This window comes from Antennarius striatus, chromosome 16, assembly GCF_040054535.1.
Source record: "Antennarius striatus isolate MH-2024 chromosome 16, ASM4005453v1, whole genome shotgun sequence".
In the NCBI taxonomy this organism is placed as follows: Eukaryota; Metazoa; Chordata; class Actinopteri; order Lophiiformes; family Antennariidae; genus Antennarius; species Antennarius striatus.
The window spans coordinates 9328488-9349920 of record NC_090791.1 but is presented as its reverse complement, the minus strand read 5'-3'; the positions used below and the strand labels follow the sequence as shown (position 1 = coordinate 9349920).

Here is a 21433-nt window from a genome sequence, read left to right as displayed (position 1 = left end):
ATCTTATATTGTTGGAAGGTCTGTTTACTCCCATTTTAAATGGGGCCCCACTTGTAAGGAACAAGCAGTTATGGGGTGAACAGGAGAGCTAAGAATCTGGTTGCGCCCATGAAAAATGGGATAGCAAGGGAGAGCAAACTCTCCAGCAAAAGACACAATTAATGCTCTAAATTGTTTCTCTTGCACACTTGTATTGCCAAGCAAAGCTGGGAAATGTGTGGTGCAGGGCTGTATTACTGATTATGTGTCTCTGGAGAAGTTGTAACTGCATCCCAAAAGTCCATGATGTTTACAACTAGTTGTCTCACTGCTGTACTGGATATTTTCATTGAAGACTGGTATTCAGCATTCAGATGCTTTGTCAAGTTTAACATTCATATGGTGTTCGAATGTTTTTGCATTGGTTGTTCCTTTCAACCAAAATCTGTCTAATTTCTCCTTTAAGACAAAAAAAAAAACACTGCAGGTTTCTCCAGGCGCCCCACCTCACATCAATCCATCTTCTTGAAGAGGAGACGACCGTAATCATCTCGTCTTTAGTCGCTTATCCGCTTTGCAGGTCACTAGTTACGCTGAAGCCTATCCCAGTTTGAGACAAGCAAGAGGCAGGATACACCCCAGATGTATCGCCAGTGCATCGCAGGGCCACATATAGACAGACCAACCATGCCCACACTCACACCTACGTTCAATTTGGTTTGGCCTTCAGTGAAAAAAAAATCCTGGAAGCGTCAGTTTTCTTTTTTTCTACTTGCTGTAGCCATGACAACTGAAAGGTTGGACCAAATCTCACTCTGGTCCATTGTTCAGTCTTCTTTTTTGAGGTTTTTCTGGTACTTGACTGACACACATTACATGTTGCACAATACTCCCTCCATGTGTTGAAAAAAAGAACTGCATGCTCGATTTGAACACCATATGGTGGGAAAAATATGACACATTTTTAGACAAAACTCACGGGCCATATAGAATCTGACCTCGGGCTGTCAGTGGCCCATGGGCCGGACTCCGGACATGCCAGATCTAATTTGTGTCAGTTTATATGAGGTGCAAAAACAATTCAGGTAAAAGTAAATGTTACTTGGCATCTTCACTCAAATAAATTGAGAAAATGAAGACAAAACTTCACTCAAATATATCAAGTCAAAACCCTTTGAGAGACCAGCTGTTTCCTAACAAACCTAACTGAAACTCTTAAAAAGGACCAAAGGCTACCCTGAGGGATTGTCTTCCGTGATTTATTGCTCCATGCAACGATGCAATACAAAAATTACCTATCAAAGAACTGAGCCGTTGCTGAATTTTTAGAAGAAAGCACAAATATTGATGTTAAACCGGAGCAAATAACATGTTGTCAGAAAAATAAATTTTTCAGTATATTAGTATTTGTGTTCTAAAAATAGAAAATTCTTAATTTAAATGGCTTCATCAAAATTCAGATTTGTTAAAGTCTTAATGGTAACACATCGAATGTAATACCTATCTGGCATTATACAGCAAGGACTGTCTTTATGGGGACTTTCTCCTCTCCTTCTTCTGCAGAGCATTTCAACAATTTAATGAATTATATGCTGCCATTATTTGATGTTTAATATAAACTCTTCCATTGGCACCATGACACCGCATACATCCCGTGTGGATGTACGCGGTGTCTCTCATACCTCACCTTTCTGAGTTTCAGAGATTTTAGAGAGAAGAGCAGTGCGTTTTGGATATTTAAGTGACATCTGTTCTAATAAGGTTGGATTTGAGTAATGGTTTTAAAGAATAAGCTGGAGGCTGCGTTTTACCTCCCTATGGTGCAGTACGTGTCAGGACACAGTAAGTACGGTAGATGATAAGACTATTTTGATAGAAGGTTTGCCCTACAGCATCTGTACCAGAGTGGAAAGTGAGGCACGTGTCTTGGGACGCATCTTTGAAGTCACTGTACTAAAGGATGAAGTCATTAAACTGTGGCTGTCGGTCATCACATGGCAGTTAATCTCAAATATAAGATTAAAGACCCGCTGTTACAAACTGTGTCGTTGTTATGATTTAAACAATGTCATATTAAAATGGGAAGGAATTAAACTGCAGAGCGCTTTCCTGAATGTGAGCTGATATCTTCAAATGAAAAGCAAGCGTACGGATTCTGAGACAGCTCCTGCATATGTTTAGTTTCATGCTCAGTAGAAATACAAATCCACACTGTTCTTTCATTTGGAACACCAGACTGAAATGGTTCTTGTCAGTCTTTTCACACGGACAGGTTCATGACATGTTGAAGAAATATTTTCGGCTTTCACAGCTGACAACTGTTCTCCTTGCACTGCAGATGTTGTGTTTCTACACTTACACCTTCTTGTCTGTCTCCCACCTAAGAGGAACTCCAGAGCAGCAACACTTTCATGCATCACAGTATCTGGAAAATCTTCCTGCATGTTCAGTGTTGGGTTTAGTTTCCAATAGAAGATAAGAAAAAAAAGAGTTTAGCTTTTGCAGTTTCTGCATGTCTTGGTCTTCATTCCAGATGTGATTTCATAGCAGTTCCTCACCTGTCCACTTGATGTCCTCAGCGCACAGCCCTGGCCTGCACACCCGTGGCTCATGACCTATGTTGATGGTTTTCTACTAGCAGCTCCTTCTCTCTAATTGCTATCTGTTTTTTAGGACATTATCTCATTTCTACAAACATTTGTCAATTCCAAACTCCCAGACTCCCATCTGCTGATTCTTGCCCATTTTTCTTCAGCTGAATTTTTTTTTTCCTTCTTCGCCAGATTCCTCATCGGGATCTTCAGCTATTCTCTTAAGGCTCATTTTCACCTTTATTATGATTATTTCTTTAAACATATCGATTTTTCCTGATTTAAATCAAGTTATGTCACAAAAGATGTGCGCACACGAGCACACACACGCACACACACACACACGCACGCACGCACACACACACACAGCGGCTATTTGGGACACATGGAGGTAAAATTGCTGGGTTCGAGTCACATACAGATGAAATTTTATTTTCATCAACTTGTCACTTCTGGCTTTTCTATCTTTCAGATTTCTAATGACAGCATTGTGGTAATTAGATGTCTGGGCAGATGTCTCTTCTGCTGTAGCATTTCTGCCAATATTTTGTTTTGCTTGTACACAGCTTTTTAAAATTCAAATTGTAAAAAAGCAGCATGTGAGTGGGACATGCCTGTGGAGTCAGCGCTAGATGGTACAAGTGTTGAAAGGTCAATTTATTCTCAGCACAACTTTGCTTATATTTACAAAGAAATGGAAAATATATTGCTTAAATCATTTATTGGACATACTGCATTCGCTCTCAGTAAAATAACACATAGCCAGCATACAGGAGTTTTGGAAACCATAATAATCATCTTGCATATTGTAAAGTTTGCTCCAGCAAAACTGATAAGAGATTGGGTTTTAGAAGAAACCTAAAGCCATCTTCTTCATATCTGTAGGAAAAAACATCTATTGTTGGAACATGTTTACTCAACTGACTCAAATGTCATGTTGCTTAAATGCAAAACTTTTATTCAGTCAGCATGAAACCCCCCAGCATACCCTGGAATGACTTCACACCTTGCTGGAATCAAAAGTAAGTGACTTGAGTGAGTCACAGTTAAGTCACCAAAATCTAGGTATTTCTAAGTTATAATAAATAAACTGTGAAAAACAAGTTTTTCCTCTGTATTTTTACAGCTTGTGTCACTTCAAATACTGACAATAGATTTATTCTGTACCCAGTGCTCAGATTCAGGATGGCTTGTGTAACAAGTGGGCCAATAAAAAGAAGCATTCAGTCCAAAGCCCAAACAAAGAACACACACTAACAAGCCCTCAGTCATTCCAGACTCCACCGAGAGATTGGGAAATGTTTGGGTTTCAGGGTCATTTCAACCAAAACCCCTTTGGGGTTTATTGGAGGGGTAATATGATGTTTCGCTCATAGTTGCCTCATGGTTGAGTATGTAATCCCAAACTTGAGCCTGGAAACTTACTCCATGCTATCAACAACAGAACTCCATTCTTGGAACCACGGTCTGAGACCAAAATCCAATTGTGGTGGAAACAACATTGAAATTGTGGATTTTCAAAATGTTGTCTGTAAGTCTTAAATAGAGTCTTAAATAAAGACACTCATAGAGCTGTTTTAATACCAAGAAAATAAATGTTTTGATTGAAGAGACTGACGAAATGAAACATTTTAAATAAATAAATAGATAGATAGATAGATAGATAGATAGATAGATAGATAGATAGATAGATAGATAGATAGATAGATAGATAGATAGATAGATAGATAGATAGATAGATAGATAGATAGATAGATAGATAGATAGATAGATAGATAAATAAACAAACAAACAAACAAACAAACAAACAAACAAATAAATAAATCCTTATATAATCCCCATGGGGTAATTACTTTTCTAAATTATTTATTATCACTTATTAAATTAGTTATTAAATCTGAATTAAACATGTTAATGTTTACATATTTTCCAAATTAAATTTCTCTTGTGATTTTGCAAAACGCTACATTTTCTTCCAACATCAAGCCTACTGTTGTTTGTTTGTTTGTGTGTTTGTTTGTGTGTTTGTGTGTTGGTTTGTTTGTTTGTTTGTTTGTTTGTTTGTTTGTTTGTTTGTTTGTTTGTTTGTTTGTTTGTTTGTTTGTTTAAATCTGTATTTGGCAGGAGTACCGTCTGATTGTTTGATGGCTTGAGGTGATTTTACTTTTCCCATGAGGGAATGTTTCTCAGTCACACATTCCAGAGCAGGTTTTATCATGTTGAGGTGAAGACATGACACCACATGACGATTTTCTGACAAAGCTGAGGCTGACTAGATTTTAGTTCCCCAGAAATCTGCACTGGATGATAAACATCTCTTAGCTGCATTTCAGGAGAGCACTGTGGTGAGTACTGACCAGCTTTCTCCTCTCTGTTTGTGGCTCATCAGAGGAACATTCATTTTACAAAAGATAACAGTGATGAGTTTCCTTTCCAATGTGAGAACACGACATGCTTGTGGCTGGCTTTCTTTCTTCTGGTTCCTTTCAGCGGTCAGCATCAGAGGTGAGGCTGTTTTATTGTTGTTGATTTTGTTGTTTTGTTTTGTTTTGTTTTTTTTGGTGCATGAGAACACATGTTATTAGGATATTTGTAAAATGACTCCAAAGGTTACAGATTGCGGAGGGTATACCTATAATCTATACAAAAACATACAAAAAGACAACTTGAGTTGTGCACTTACAGATTTTTTTGTACATATGGTAAATCATTTTTCAATTATGGTGCAAGAAATTGAAACTAATCTTTAAGTTTAAATCCTATGATTTTCTTTCGACAGAAGTAACTCACTCCCTCTCACTCCTGTCCTGCTCCCTCATATGTTCCTGCCTGAACACACCATTTTTTTCCTTTCCCTGAAGCCAGAGCTGCTACACTTGTAGTGAAACTTCCCACGTCAGTCAAACGGCTCCTCTCTAGCATTCTATTTGGGTCCACCCTCCTCCTTTTAAAGCAGATTTAAAACCCCCTCCTGATTTTCTCCCACTCTACAGAGAGCAGAACTAAACCACTAAGTGAAGTAGAGTTAGCAAGCAGCTCCAAATCTAAACTGAACCTAATATATTGGCTTTAGATTAGCAAGTGATAATTAAATTATATTAAAACAATTTAAACCGTGTATTTTCTGTAGGAACTTTTCATCACACCGTGATTTAACCAAAACATTCTTCTCATAATTCAGTCCATGAAAGTGTGGAGCTTCGGACTTTGTCCACGGTGACTGTGCAGTGTGGAGAAAATGTGACCCTGACCTGTGACGCCTCAACACTCCAGCTGCATATAATAAAATTTACCTTTCACGGTAACAACAAAACATGTGATTATCGCAACCCCCAATCTGAATCTGACATTGTGTGTGAAACCAAATCAGAGACGGATCATCAGACACTCACTATGACACTCCTCAACGTGATGCCACCCAACCAGGGCAAATACTACTGCAAACTGCACACCACACAGGGAACCTACTCTTCCACAACCGTTGTTGCTGTACAAGGTGAGATAGATAGATAAATACTTTATTAATCCCGGAGGAAATTAGTTAACATGGATTTAACCAATTTCATTTTTGCCTTATTTTACTTTTCTAAAATTCCTTGATCTTTACAGACTGCTTGGATGCCTTTGAAAACACCATCAATAAGACTCATGCTAAATGTGTATTTAGTGGACTTTACCCCAATGGCATCATTCACTGGCATCAGAATGGGGTGAACTTAACAGCCTCTGCTACTACGTGGGAAGAGGAGGACCAATATGGACGGCACAACGTCTCCAGCACCATAGATGTCCAGAAAGGAAATACTAGCCAGCCTTATGTGTGTTCCATGTGGATTCCATCTGTTGGGAAGAATCTCAAAAGTTTAGAGCTTTACGTGTATACGAAACATACGTCGTCAGGAGACGTGGGCAAACTGCAATGGAGCATTATAATAGTGGAAATGATCATGGTGATATGGCTGACATAAAGAAACTCAGAAGAAACAAGAACAGTTCCTTAGTGTGTGTGTGTGTGTGTGTGTGTGTGTGTGTGTGTGTGTGTGTGTGTGTGTGTGTGTGTGTGTGTGTGTGTGTGTGTGTGTGTGTGTGTGTGTGTGTGTGTGTGTTTTGATCGTTTTTTATACATCTATTCTAAAATGTTTTCATTCTCCAAATTCATAAAAAATATGCAAAAACAAGTGGAGAAGCAGAAGACAGACTTTCTTTATTTGATTTGAATAAACATTTAAGATGATATTTTAACACCCATGACACAAAAGTTTGAAAATATTTTTTTTGTTGTGTTTTTTGACCTTTCATCCCAATGGCCAGAGGGAGGCAGACTTTCCCCACAGGAGTAATGACAACTGATGACTGCTGCACTGGCGTAGTATGTAAACACAGGTAAATAAAAAGTACATACTGCAGAAGTATAAACATACTGATTTTATAGTAAAGAAAACAGTCATTGTCAAAATCCTTAAAGGATAAAGCATAGGCCTTTAAAACGAGAGGCAATATGTCTGAAACCCATAACTTCTGTATTGTTTCTTGGAAAATATTTTTTCATGAGACTTTTTCATTCACAGGACATGAGAAAATATATTGGATATAAATCTAAATAGAAGCTGCAGATAATACAAATGACGGCTACAGTAATTGTAGTCGATGTTGTTTATTGAGGTTTTTTCTTTGCTCCAAACTTGCAAAATATAGATTTCACTGAAGATTCTCAGTCATCCAGGTTACCAGAATTGGGAAGGAAGCTTTTTGGATGAGAAGCAAAATTTCTTCAAGCATTTCCTACAAATACATTTGATTTATTAAACACAGAGATGTAAATTACAAGCCTTTGTACGACACATACATCCAGATCCTCTCTGTTCTTTTCTCTTTTTGTTAGAACTCTAGTTATTTGCATGCGTGTTCATCAGTTTACACGTGTGTTCTTCAGTTTCTTCCTCTACGAATGGGTAAACACTTGACCGGATGAGTCTGCCCTTGTATGGTGCGACTCTGTGTCTGTGGAGAGTTTGATTAAGCAAGTTTAATCATCTGTACACTCTCCACTGCAAACATAGTACACTATTCACTCCTTCAGGGGAACCACAGCGAGTGTTGTGTCAGTGAGTTGTCAGACAGGAAAACACACAAACAACCTTGTAGCTTACAAAAGGACGGGGAATTTGGTGTTGTTTTAGTTTGGTTGTCCTTGTTGACCAGGTCAATGATGCCCTGTTGGGGTTTCTGTGCCATTCAGTCACTATATATTAAGGGAGGGTGTCCAAACTCTGATGGAGTCTTTTGCAGAAAAGTAATCCTTTAGCTATAATCAAATAAAAGAAGAGACAACGTGAGCCACGGATAACATTGCAGTCAGTACATCAAGCAAGCACAGACATGTGCAGGTAAGGTGTTGCACAATTACATTATTTATAAAACGTGAAGTCGACATCACAGCGGGGACTGTTACGTAAACAGGAAAAAAAAGCCATAAAGCAAAAAAAAAAAAAAAAAAAAGTAATGCATCTAATGTGTGGATTTAAAAGCATGAGAACATTAAATGAACTTGTTTAACTGTGTCCTGCTTTATGGAGTCAGAAAGACAAAAGATATCCATCCTTGGGTAGTTTGACCAAGGTACCGAAGCCGGAGCAGTACTTACAGGAAAACATGACCTGAGGGGACCCCCACGAAGGCAGAGACTCACCACAAATTAGTTACTAAGGACGGACCAGAGACTGGACTTATATGCTCTATTAGAGTGACAGCAAAATTGATTAGGTTGTATTGAAGATCAAGGAACTGTCAAGAAGACAAACGAACCTTTCAATAAATGTGAGCGTGTGTCTGTCATGTCAACCAGCTGGAACAACTGACAGAACAAAGTCCTCCACATTTATTTAGAGAACAATGGTTCCCACCAGCTCACATGTTATTAGAAGCCTGCATATGGAAATGCACAAACAGTTTATGAGCTAGTAAAAGAGTAATAGATTGTAGGAAGTTTGTTTTCTGGCTGTATGTGATATTTGAGGTGTGACAGACACTCACCTCATGTCATGCATAACACTGTCATCAAAACTAAGCAAAACAAAACAAAATGGGGAAAAATGTGATTCTTCATCTCATCTTCATCTTCAATGATATCTCATCCTAATGATGTTTCCAGGCTTTGCTACACTTCTACTGATGGGTCTACAAAGACAAGACGATTGAATTTATTTTTTGTCTTGTCTTAACATGATACTGTTGCTATGGTGAGCTTGAGGGACTGAAGCCTGAGGGAAAGCACTATATGGATTTTTCTGTAATCATTTTTATTTCCTCTCTTGGTGCCTGAATTTTCCACTGTGAATGACGAGAAATTCTAGTTTTTGGTCTTAAAGTGTAAGGTAGACAGATGGACAGATAGACAAACTGACCGACAGACAAATAGGTACATAGGTAGGTAGGTAGGTAGGTCAGAAACTCATTTTGCAACAAAATATAAACAGATTAAAAGGAGCAACATACTTAAATAGAATAAAGAGATAACACAGCTACAACAAAACAAACCCACACTTTTGCTCAACCCTGCAGGATGACGCCACATTGATGAATTTTGTGAGCCAGATTAAGTACTAGTCAAACACAGACACACCTGCAGTGTCTTAAAACGCATCATATAGACATGTAACCCGAGTAGCTGAGTTTTTAGTCTATAATTCGACCTCACACCCTCTAGAGCTTAGCTATGTGTAAAGAGGAATGAGTGATGCATTGAAGAAACATGCTCTAAAATAAATGCACATAATGAGTACGGCCCGTGGTGCACTGGCGTCTCAGCTGGAGTTTATCCCTGCCTCAAGCCCTCAGTCAGCTCGGATAGGCTCCAACACCCCCACGACCCACCGCAGCGGTTGAAGCGGTTGACGATGAATGAATGAATAATGGGTACAGCAGTTGCTTATATTTTAAAAAGTCTGTATTCTGTTTACACTGGCATCTGATACACAAAACACCAGTTATAAAATGTTACAAGGGACAACAAATGTAAATAGAAAGCAAGGTAACTTTTAGGTTTCATTCTTGTAAATGTACACATTGGATGATGTATGTGTTTAATGTGCATTTACTGTGATCTTTTTATTCTTTTCTAGCTACCAAAAGTACATAAGATGTGAGAGTTTAGTTTTTTCTGGAAATAGGATCACTTTCTGGAAATGGGCTGTTTTTTGCACAAGAAAATTACAATATATTTTCTGTGCGGTCATTGCATAACCTCATGGAAAACCACCACATATAAATTGTTTAACTGACCCATCCAGCATAAAGTGGGTCTTTTTCTTTTGACAACTTGGCATGTCATGTTTTAAAAAATCTCATCTAGGAAAGATTTTAAATCATTTTCAACAACGTATCTGGACAAAAAAAATCTAGTACAAGCACAAATTCACTGTAGCATCGCAAGATAGCCCAACTTCCATGAAGTCAAAGTCAAAGTCAAATGATATAAAAAAGAAGAAAAAAATCAAGAACAGGTTGTTTAATTTCTGTGTAGCTAACTGTAATCTTCAAAATAAGGAAGTATGCAGTTGATAAGTGCAAAATATACTAATCCCTAAAAAAATATATGATATAATTTCCAATCATAATGAATCACAACTTGACAGATGTATTTTTTTCAAGCTGTCATTAAATCTTCAAGGTTTACATCATTTTGTTACTTTTACAAAGTTTCTGATCCAGACAGCTGATCCTGATTCATGTGGGCTGGGGAACAGAAGAAGGTCGGTTCAAGACCCATGTGGACCAAAAAGTTTTGAGTGTGAACAGGCAGTGGAGAGGTGCCAGTTTATCTCCTGAGCACTGCCGAGGTGCCCTTGAGCAAGGCACTGTCCCCCTACAAGCCGCTCATTGAGCACACCATGAGGGAGCTGCCCACCGCTCTACCTCTTCTTATTTGCATGCTTACAAGCCCCTTGTTACAGGGCCTGTACACACATAGACATACATGGTGTGACAAATAATAACATAACAAGAATGGAAAAATAATTTCCCCTACAGAAGCTCAATAAAGTTCAGTTCTTCTTCTTCTTTTACTCATCAGTCTGCCGGGTCTGAAAAGCTCAATGTAACAATATACAGATGGAAATGCTTTTCATTCAAAACCCCCGTTCAAGTACGGAAGCAAATAATTTCCTTCCTGCTGCTACATTAGTGAGTCATGATGCTGATACTTCACACTTCTGAGTAAATGCATATTGGTGAGGAAAAGTAAAGCAAAAGTTTTAACTGAAATAAATCGCAAAAGTTTAAACGTGGCTAGAAATAGGTAAATGAGAACATTAAAGAAATCAATTGTACAGTGCACACCTTTAGGGCCTCAAGAAAACATGTATGACGTTTTATTGAGATGTGATCAGACTTAACCCCTGTCCCACTACGAATATACAAATGTGTGGACTCGCTATAGGGAAACTTGATATGCACCATTTGACACAGCTAAAACCACAATACCTTCAGTTTTTAATGTGGAGTGTAAAAGTCATTTCACAGTATATCAATCCATGTTTAATGATGTGGTCGAGGTGCAAGCATTGTAATTTATATGTTTGGGCAGCACAATGGCACAGTGGGTAACGCTGTTGCCTCACAGCAAGAAGGTACCAGGTTTGAGTCTTGTTCTGTGCAGAGTTTGCATGTTCCCCCCATGTCTGTGTGGGTTCTCTCTGGGTTCTCCAGCTTGAAAGTAACAACTAATGAACATTTAAATTAAGATTTGTCATAGATATTTTCAGTTAGACAAGAGCAAACAAGATGTGTTAGAAAAAGTCAACAAATTCTCACCCATAATGATTGAATGAATGAAATGTCAGTATTAATAATAATAATAATAATAATAATAATAATAATAATGGTGTTGATGATGATGATGATGATGATGATGATGATGATGATGATGATGATGATGATGATGATGATGATGATGATGATGATGATGATGATGATGATGATGATGATGATAATAATAATAATAATAACCTATACTTTATTTATCCCTCTTGGGGAAATTCTTTTTACACTCACACTCACACATGTACATATATGTGTTAATTACACACATGGGTTACAGGCTGCAGGCCCCTGAACACAGCACACACTAGGGGCCTGTAGGCATGCAATTAGTAAGCAGAGAGGACATAGAGTGGTACAAGGGAGGTGGAGTGACGGGTCGCGCACGAGGGTCGCGCCCCAATGAGCATCTTGTAGGGGGGACTGCGCCTTGGCAGCCATTGCTGGTAACATTACTATCCATTATCTCGCTGCATTAAACAGTCAAACAAAGCCTCTGTCATGTGTCCTGAAACCCAAACAGACACCAACCAGTAGACCTTCTCTACGTGGTTCATGATACTTCAGATTTTTCACACTTTCGCCACAGAGTGCAGTGTGTGTGTTTGTGCGTGTGCGTGTGTGTGTGTGTGTGTGTGTGTGTGTGTGTGTGTGTGTGTGTGTGTGTGTGTGTGTGTGTGTGTGCGTGTGTGCATGCGTGCATGTGTAAATTTAGAGATGGCATGAGCTGGCAGGTCGCTAACATTAAGATCTGTGCTGGAAAATCAGATGAGCCCTCTGTAGACTCAAACTCACTGACTGTTGAGGAGGAACAGCTCACTGCTGGGTGGAGATGTCTGGAATCATACGCTCTCCTATTTTGGAAACAGACCACTTTAATTCTTTTTAATCATATGAATTAATAGCTGTGTTATTACTTTAAATACCTTTATTACCTTTATTACCCCAATAACAGGGGCTGTAGGAGATCATGTATTGATGTGTCTACAAGATATTTTGAAAAGGTGTCAAATGAGTTTGATCAAATTAGGTGCAGGGGTGGAACTTTGAAAATTGTCAGAAAACGATGAGATTTATTCATTCTTTTTCTTGCATTCCTGATTGTCTTGTCGTCAGCTGTATATCTGAATCAGGTTCATGGGTTTACGCCAGAGCCCGTCCCAGCTGAAATCGAGTGAAAGAGACAAACATTCATTCACAAACACATTCACACCTAAGGGGAATTTAGCATGCCCAATGCATGTTAGTTGCGGTGGGAGGAAGACGGAGAACCCACGCAGACAGGGGGCAAACATCCACATAGAAAATCCAAGTGGAATCAAACCTGTGACCTTTCTCTGGGGCAACAGCGCTACTCACTGTGCCACCATGCAGCACCAATGCTGAAATTTAAAAAAAAACCAAAATCCTCTGATGATGCAAATTTCACCACAGATGCTGAGTGCCTGAAGATATTCACAGGGCTTGAAGAATATGTTCACCTTGAGGAAGGTCATAAGAGGTGCCATACAATGAGCCTTTAAACCATTAGACAAGTAGACATGTTTATCTTACACTGTAGAATGTGCTACTGAATGTAGAGAGATATGGTAATTCTCCATAACTCCCTGTGGGATTTATTACTTACCATTCCTCTAGCAGGCTGCATGAATTTTCAATAGATGAGCAGATCTTGGACATCATTTCAAATTTGTAGGTAATTTTATTAAACAGCTTTAAACAATAAGGTATTTAGACGTAACCGGATATTTGTTTTGATATACCGCAAGTGCCATTGTATAAGTGTGGTTTCTTGTCACCATGGTGATGTTGAGCAGCTGGGAGGTAAATGTTATAATATTTTTTCTCAAGCTGGCACCCACAATTTATTTTGCAGATGCATGTACCATATCTGACCAAGACTGACCTCATGGCACCTTACATAAGACGGCTTTTTTGATTGCTCAAGCAAAGGTGAGAGATGAAGCACATGGATCATTACAGTCTTCAAGGAAGTGTAACCTACATGTAATACAAGAACTTCCCTAATAATGATTTTCGTGACAGAGCAGAAGGTCATGGTTCTCTTCTGGAGTCAAATCCTCTGCTAGAAGCAACCTGACAGCCTCTCTCCTGATAAGAATAACATCTATTAAACCAGTCGCCATGTGGAATATTGATTTAAACCCTAGGATACCATATCTGATGTGTTGGTCGGATCATGCATATCAAGCAGTCGCATCTATTGTATTATGCATGTGGTTAGTATTGGTATGCATGGCTCATCATCTTTGTAAAGAATGCTGAACTAATCATTCATATCCAGAGGTGGGAGTACAAAATGTATGAGGTCACTAATCACATTAATCAAAAAGAATTATTATTAGGTGCAGTCAATGATCTTAAAGACGTCATTAATCCTTGACAGTAGTTTGTACCTGCATTTATGAGCTTGATATATGGACTTTTATATATTTCAATGCATTTTTGATAGGAAGTATATTCTACTCATAAACTGAAGATGCATTCATGCTCTGAAGCATAATTTCCTGAAGTGACAGGTGGAAGTCAGGAAGATTTGCCAGTCTACCAAACAAATATTTATCAAATGAAAAAATATTTTTATGAACAGCTTCACAGATGATTTGCAGCAGCATATGCTAATAGCCTGACTGTGGTCATCTCTGTTTCTTCCTTGTAACGTTTAGCTGAAGAAACAGCAGGAATCATCATTCAGCAGTCATTCAAGTTAGATGGAGAATTGTTTGCAGCATGATAAATACAGTATAAATGCATCATGTTTATCAGACTGTAATATCTCTATGGTGATCAGCTTATTATTTAATGCTGTGTCACATCTACTATAAGGGCTCTTATCATAGCCAGATATGTCAGATGTGTTTGTGGACTAACTGACTAATTTATCTTCAATTGAAAAAAATGTTTTTGTTGAATCTTATTTCAACCTCTCTGAAGTCGGGCCTTATATTGTATGCTGATTTGATTTGGCTGAACTGTTCAAATATTTTTGTTTGTTTCCTTTGCAATAAAGAAAAAATACCTCAAACACTTCACATTCTGATTTAATTGTGAAGTACATGCAAGGCTAAAAACTAATTTTCTTCAAATAGCTTGTGGGCTTCAATTTATTTCAGTCTGGTGTGAACTGAAAATGTTTTTAATCCTCTTGAACTTTATCAAAGTAATTAAAACCGACATTATTTCTGGACTGGCAGTGTTAATCAATAGGTAGAGAATGAGGCACTTGATATTTTGTATGGCTTAGTGCGTCCTTATCAAGAACTATGCTACAGCAGTGCTTAATTGCTTTAAGTATGTTTGTTTGTCTGTAAAATACAGCTTCCAACTTTTCAATTTAGTTTGGAGTATAATTCAGCTCTATATATGCTAACAGGCTGCAACTATGCTTTGCTTAGTTCATCTGGGTGCTCTGACTCCCTCCCACAGTCTGAAAACATATCGAAGAAAAGACCCAAGACTTTGGGAGTTTGCAAGTTCTTGAGTGTTGAGGATGCTACAGATACACGAGGGACATTTTCAAGGAATATAATTTCTTCACGTCAGAGTCAATTTGCTGAAAATAACACCACAGTGTTGGAGGATCTGGTATGTTTAATATACATGGTTTGGTAATCATAATACAGTACTAAAAGCTTTAGAATCCTCTAGTTCACCTCAACTATCAATCATAAGTCACATTTCAGAGCACGATTTGTTTTTAATCGAAACAAGAATTCCTGATTAAAAAATAATGTCTTAAAGCCATAAAGCCATGTCTTTATGAATTCTTTCTATAATATTGTCAGACATTTACATGACGTCAGTCTGGGTATGTATGAATCACTTACAGACCTTACAAATAAATGGACCGTGTTTACTTGAATTTTTTTTCTGTACCTTCTTAAAAATACTTTCCTTATTTACCCTATTTATAAATAAAAATAATGCCGCTTGTCACATCCACCAACAGGATTCATTATCCTAAAGAAATGAATCAAGGCAATTTGTTTTTCTGAACTGAATACATAACAATTCCCTACCCACCTTCTCAATAGCGAAGAAAATACCTGTTGTTTTTGGATGACTCAGCTGCTTTTTAAAGCCAAACATTGCATAACAAAATCTGAGGAGAACTAGTCTAAAATATCATTCAATTCATCTCCTGATTATCTAATCTATTTATGTTTTACTGTGTACCTTCCCTTCACTGGACCTCTCTAATGGCCAGCAGTGCTGCAAACTTCTGATGGATAAAAAGATCCCTCTTCACTCACAGTGTACACCTTGTTGTTTTGATCCATATCTGCGGACACAGAAAATTAGGGATTACAGAGGAGTCTTCACTAATGCCAACAACAAAAATACTTTAAGTCTGCCTGAAACAGGTTATTCAGAATATCTATGTTTAGAGTGTAAAGTAGGCCTTTCAATTCGTACCACCTAATGCTTCCTCAGACTGGGAAAACATCTTCTATTGCAGGAAGGCATCGTAGATCCAGCCTCCATTAGCAAGTTTCTGTTAAACCCTTTCTTCAACATTGCAGCCACACCTCCCATTATCCAGGACATAATGTTCCAGAGCCAAAGAACTATGTCAGTGGACCTGGGGCCAGAACTTAGGAGGGAGCAGGTTTCAATACACACTGGTGAGAGTGACCTGCATGTGCACTCTAAATGAAAAGGATGGATTAGGAGAGAAGATAAGAAATTTGCTGCCTGGTGTTGGTGGCCTTTTGTGGGTTTTGTGTTCTGTACTGCTTATCGACAAACATGTAAAGACAAGAAAAAAATATGCTGATAAGAGATAATTAATCATTAGTGAAACTGCTGATTCAGTTAGGTGTCAACATTTTCTCAGCTCCTTTCAGTATTTTTACAGAACTCTTTTGGTTTTTGTATATTGTGGAACTATGATTGAAAACTACAATCCTGATATATCACCAACTCAAACTTTACCCACGCTTAACAAAAAAAACAACAAACCACTGTTAATTTATGGTCGAGGAATCTATCCAAAAACGAGTCACATCTATCACTGCACTGTGCAGACCAGTGTTTCTTGTATATACATGTAGATGATAACTTGTTGTACATCTACTGTATGTAGGTTAACTAAATTAAAATAGTTCATCCACCCAAGATAATGATTGTCACAGTAATGTAACTTAAAACCCTGTTGAAACGTAATATGCACATTATATACGGTACAGTATACCATGTACTTATCCAGCCTATTAAAACATACAGTACTTTTGCATGAGCAAATACCTAAGAACAAGCTGTACCACTCTTCTCTGCCCTACATATACTACTTGATGGGATTGAAAGCCTATTGATCTTGTCTTCAATCCATGGGCAAACAAAGTGCGCAGCTCCTGCCTGTTTTGCGACTGTCATATTGTCTGCTGGAGTACAGAGTCCTTAAATTGCTCACTTAGCTTAGCTGTAAAGGGCAAATGACTTTACAGCATGGTGCAACGTTTGTGAGCCACCAACCAGAACATCTTGTTGTACACCTGCATTTATTTATGATATGAGAGAACCTTATAACCACGGTAGGATACACCAATATTACGGATTATTAGGAATTATTTGTTTTGCACTACTATCTCAGTGCATGCTTTAATAACTTTGATCCAAGTCTACATTAGATGAGTAAAAGTAAAGCAGGACAGGGCTAACCACACATAATGAAACACAGAATGTTTGACTGACGGGCCGGGCTTGCTGGTCAGGTCAACACACCCTGCTCAATAAACCCATAGAAATAAACCACACCTATCTTCCAAAGAAATTATTCCCTTTTTTACTTTTACTCAGGAAAGGTAAGAGGAAACACTGAAGACACGTTAATTCATTTATTTCAATTTTATCTGTCATAAGATGCTGTTGACCAGTTTACCTCACTTGAGAGGATTGTTCCTCCCATCACCATGTACCACAGCCACCCATCATCACAAACAGACACCTCTTAGCCACTGTGGGTGACCGGCCACCCAATACCACAATTCAGAAAACCCTCAAAAGCTATTCATACACGTACTGTCTGTCTATAAAAGCAAAGTGTCATCAACAAACAATCAACAATCTCCCTGTGGTTTCAACACAGTAAGAGGGAAGTGTGGTATAAAATATCTGTAGGGATTTCCCTCAACAGTGTTCACTGCTCACAACAACTTGATGGGCCTAATGTTAACCATGTTCAATATTTAGTGTACCAACATCTGCTAATTGGACCAGAACTGTATATTATTAGTATATGAGGTGTGGATACTGTATTGATGTTACCCCAAGAGGTGCTATCAAGGTGCTACCTTTCAGGCCAGCCAGTTTACACTCAGCTGTGAAATTCCAATGTGTGCTGTAGATCATCATCGCCAAAGAGCAGAGATCTAATCTTTAACTCCCCATGCCAGACACTCTCCTCGCCACTACTTCAGATCCTTCATGAATATCCCAAAAGGAAAGACTTCAAGACCTACTAAAAACTTGATTGACTTCCTGCCAAAAATGTATACAAGCCAGTGCCCACAGCTACCTAAACTACCACAGTACCTCCCACAGGACTCAGACTCATAAACTCCTTCCCAACTGTAGGAGTTATTACACGCCCAGCATTAGAACTTAAAACTAATATATTGAGACACATTTTCTTTACAATGGCAGACAGAATCTCACCTTTCCTCATATTTTCATCTCTCAACCTGGGGGACTGATCCTTTAGTTTCAACATCCAGTCCAGTTTAGTCTTGTGATAAGCATGGGTCACAGAGTCCAGTGGAAATATCCTCGAGTTCCCTCCTGAATACAAGACAGTAGAGAAGTACTTCAGTGGCACCATAGCAACCACCAAGTCTCAGGTCAGAGACCATGAAAGACAGAATAATAATATATTAGAATATATTATTGTTCTACTTGTCTGAATTGAATGCCTCCATCTCTCCCCAGTGTCATAAAGTAGATTTTAAGATGAGAATAATAAGATTTCTCTCTTGGTGACAATTTATCAACATGGCATCGAAAATCTGCAGGAAATGCTCACTAAATCACTTCTGAATAAAGGAGTCTATTTGTGCATAGAGATAAACAAGGGGAATCTTAAGTGACCGCATTGAACAGCAAAAATATCAAATAACTGGAAACACATCAGCCTGTACTGAATCTGAAAAGAATGCCTATATGTGGTGTTGATGCGCACAACTATATTTATGTTAAAAGAAGTAGTCAGGTGAAATAAACAACAGAGCCCTATTGATGACCCATGTTAAACTGGTACAAGTTCCCCTTTATATGTCTGTCCACCAAATACAATACTAATACAATTATAATTCACACAATGGCCAGGGAACTAATATAACTTATTAACAAATGTTTAACAAGTCACTGATTTATTTTATGAAAGTAATAAATTTATATTCACATTCATAAAGAAATTGAAATTCTGTGTATTACACCAAAAATGCCAAATAATGGTTGGTTGGTTGGTTGGTTGGTTGGTTGGTTGGTTGGTTGGTTGGTTGGTTGGTTGGTTGGTTGGTTGGTTGGTTGGTTGGTTGGTTGGTTAGTTAGTTAGCTTTATTGTACCTCTCCTGGATCGCTGGATCATGTGATCAGATCTTAAGTAGTAAGTAAATTAGGATGACATCATGATGTTTATCAGAACACAATCCTGATCTGAGATTGTTTTGTCAGCTGTTATCTTAATTAAGAACTCATTTTATTTTAATCAATAAAAAGGCAATATTTACCTCATCAATGTGTAATAATAAATGTAGAGGGATTTAATTCATGAAACATGCATTAGAATGCAAACAGAAATATTTTAACACTATCGGTGATGACCACATCCATAATGTGTGGCAGAAACATTTAGTGTGGATCTCAAGACATTCATAATACTTCATGTGTTCACTCAAAAACACTGAATGCTCTCCATTGTGTTCTGCATGGTATTTATTTTAAAAAAGAACACTGTCACCTGTTTGTTTCTGACTCTACTTGATTTGCATGGGGTCCTGTGATTGGCTGGTGTATAATCAGAATAAGAGGGAGATACTGCCCACTCCTGATTGGCTGAGAGCAGAAGGGGGCAGGTTCTGTGAGTGGACATAAATACTGCTATCTCCCACAACTACATCCCACTCCTTCATTCACTACTTTTCAGGCACGGAAGCAACAGTAAAGGAAAAAAGATAAAGGGCAGGAAGAAAGATCCTTTTATTCTGTCATTGGGAGAAAAACACCCACAGTAGCTCATTATGTCTTTTGAAGTAAAGGAGAAGAAGGAGGTGCGAGTGGTATTTTTGGGGGCAGCTGGAGTGGGGAAGACAGCCCTCATCCAACGCTTCCTCAAAGACACTTTTGAACCCAAGCACTTACGAACCGTGGAGGAGCTCCACAGGAAGGAGTACCAGGCAGGGGATGTCAAAGTCACCATTAACATTATGGACACCAGCGGCAGCTACTCATTCCCCGCCATGCGTAAGCTCTCCATACAGAACAGTGACGCCTTCGCCCTGGTCTATGCCGTGGATGACCCCGAATCCCTGGAGGCGGTCAAAAGTCTGCGAGACGAGATCCTAGAGGTCAAAGATGACAAATATACGCCTATTGTGATTATAGGCAACAAAATAGATCGTCACAGTGAGCGTCTGGTGTCCAGCAAGGATGTGCTGTCCACAGTGGAGCTGGACTGGAACCACAGTTTCTTGGAATCCTCTGCCAAAGACAATGTCAACGTGCTGGAGGCTTTTAGGGAGCTGCTGCAGCAGGCGAACTTGCCCAGTTGGCTTGGTCCAATGTTGCACCGGAGGAGGGAAACCTTACCCAAAGAGAGAAGCAAACGACCTCCTATGAACAAGACCAACAGCTGCATCCTCTCCTAATGATGTGCAGCAGTTCAGTAGTCAGTGACACCAGATGAGAGCTGCTCAAGAGAGACTGGAAGGGCTTTCTAAACCCCACAGCGGCTATGGAGGCAAAGAGATGCTGCAAAGATGAAAACAACTGACAGTGCAGCAACAGTATTATGTTTTCATGTAATTGCATGTGTTGCTGGTCTTTTTTTGTTTTGTTCTTTAAAAGTGCAATAAGTGTGAAGTGATGTGCATTCGCTCAAATGTCTGTGTACATGAGACAGCTTCATGAATTAAATGAACAATAGAAGAGCTGTTTACACGTGTATATATTTTAAAGACACATCAAATGTTACATTGAGAAGTCTGGTTCTTCTTCTATAACTATCTTCTTTGTTCAGTAACACAAAGTTGTGTATTCCTTAAAAATGTAAATGATATTAACTTGTCATTGCTATTGTACAAAGTCAATGTCATGTTCTTATTCAGTGTTTACCATAAATTTTAAAAAAAATTCAGATGCCTCTGGTCATAATGTCTCATCCCATCCCTACACATCAGTAACATCATAAATGTATTATTAATTTCCTAATCCTAACCCAAACATACATGCACACACACTCACGTAGACACACACAATGTTGAAATCAATAAAAAATGCAGAAGAATAAACCTACTGCAAATTACAGATAGAAGATAAAACTGTTTTTATTACTGTACATCTGTTTTAAATTTCAAGATAGAAAAAGAGGAGCTGTTGTTTTACCTGACACATTCCTCTTTAAAGGAATAAAACGCAGAACATTTAAAAGAGAAAAAAAACTCACACAAGAACCCAGCAGAATTGCAGTATTCGCAGAGTCCCTGTTGCCTTCCCTGTGTTGTATTGTGATTTTACATCTTTTGGATTTTGAACTGGTGCTGTGGAATCATGGTCCCATGTTGGCAAATAGATCGCCGGGCATTTAATGACCTGGGAAAAGGGACTCCACCATCAGTTGTCTTTCTGCAGGTTACGTTAACTGATATTTTAGGCAGCTCAATAGAAAATGGCGATGATTAGAAAAACATGAGTGTATAATCTTGATGTGACACATGAATGATGTAAGGCATTGTCCTTACACACATAGGCATTCCTAAAAGTAAACCCAGGGAATGCTCTGACCTGTGTTCTGTGGCCCTCTGGTGGCC

The 21433-nt window shown here is 38.5% G+C and overlaps 2 protein-coding genes across 2 annotated transcripts; both read left to right on the top strand.

Annotated features, from left to right (window-relative positions):
* Positions 1-4838: 4838 nt before the first annotated feature.
* On the top strand, positions 4839-6708 carry LOC137610095 (cell adhesion molecule 1). Its single transcript, XM_068337541.1, has 3 exons — positions 4839-5075; positions 5752-6066; positions 6180-6708. The coding sequence occupies exons 1-3, from the start codon at positions 4991-4993 to the stop codon at positions 6536-6538; spliced, it is 759 nt and encodes a 252-aa protein (XP_068193642.1). The 5' UTR covers positions 4839-4990; the 3' UTR covers positions 6539-6708.
* A 12833-nt stretch (positions 6709-19541) lies between these two features.
* LOC137609971 (ras-related protein Rap-2a-like) lies at positions 19542-20742 on the top strand. The gene has a single exon (XM_068337355.1). The coding sequence runs from the start codon at positions 19646-19648 to the stop codon at positions 20270-20272; it is 627 nt and encodes a 208-aa protein (XP_068193456.1). The 5' UTR covers positions 19542-19645; the 3' UTR covers positions 20273-20742.
* Positions 20743-21433: the final 691 nt, after the last annotated feature.

What these genes read in the sequence shown, in the direction of transcription:
- LOC137610095 (XM_068337541.1), top strand. Translation starts at nt 4,991, where the DNA reads ATGAGTTTCCTTTCCAATGTGAGAACACGACATGCTTGTGGCTGGCTT. An exon ending in TTCAGCGGTCAGCATCAGAG is followed by an intron (nt 5,076 to 5,751) that starts GTGAGGCTGTTT and finishes CTCATAATTCAG; the next exon opens with TCCATGAAAGTGTGGAGCTT. An exon ending in AACCGTTGTTGCTGTACAAG is followed by an intron (nt 6,067 to 6,179) that starts GTGAGATAGATA and finishes TGATCTTTACAG; the next exon opens with ACTGCTTGGATGCCTTTGAA.
- LOC137609971 (XM_068337355.1), top strand. Translation starts at nt 19,646, where the DNA reads ATGTCTTTTGAAGTAAAGGAGAAGAAGGAGGTGCGAGTGGTATTTTTG.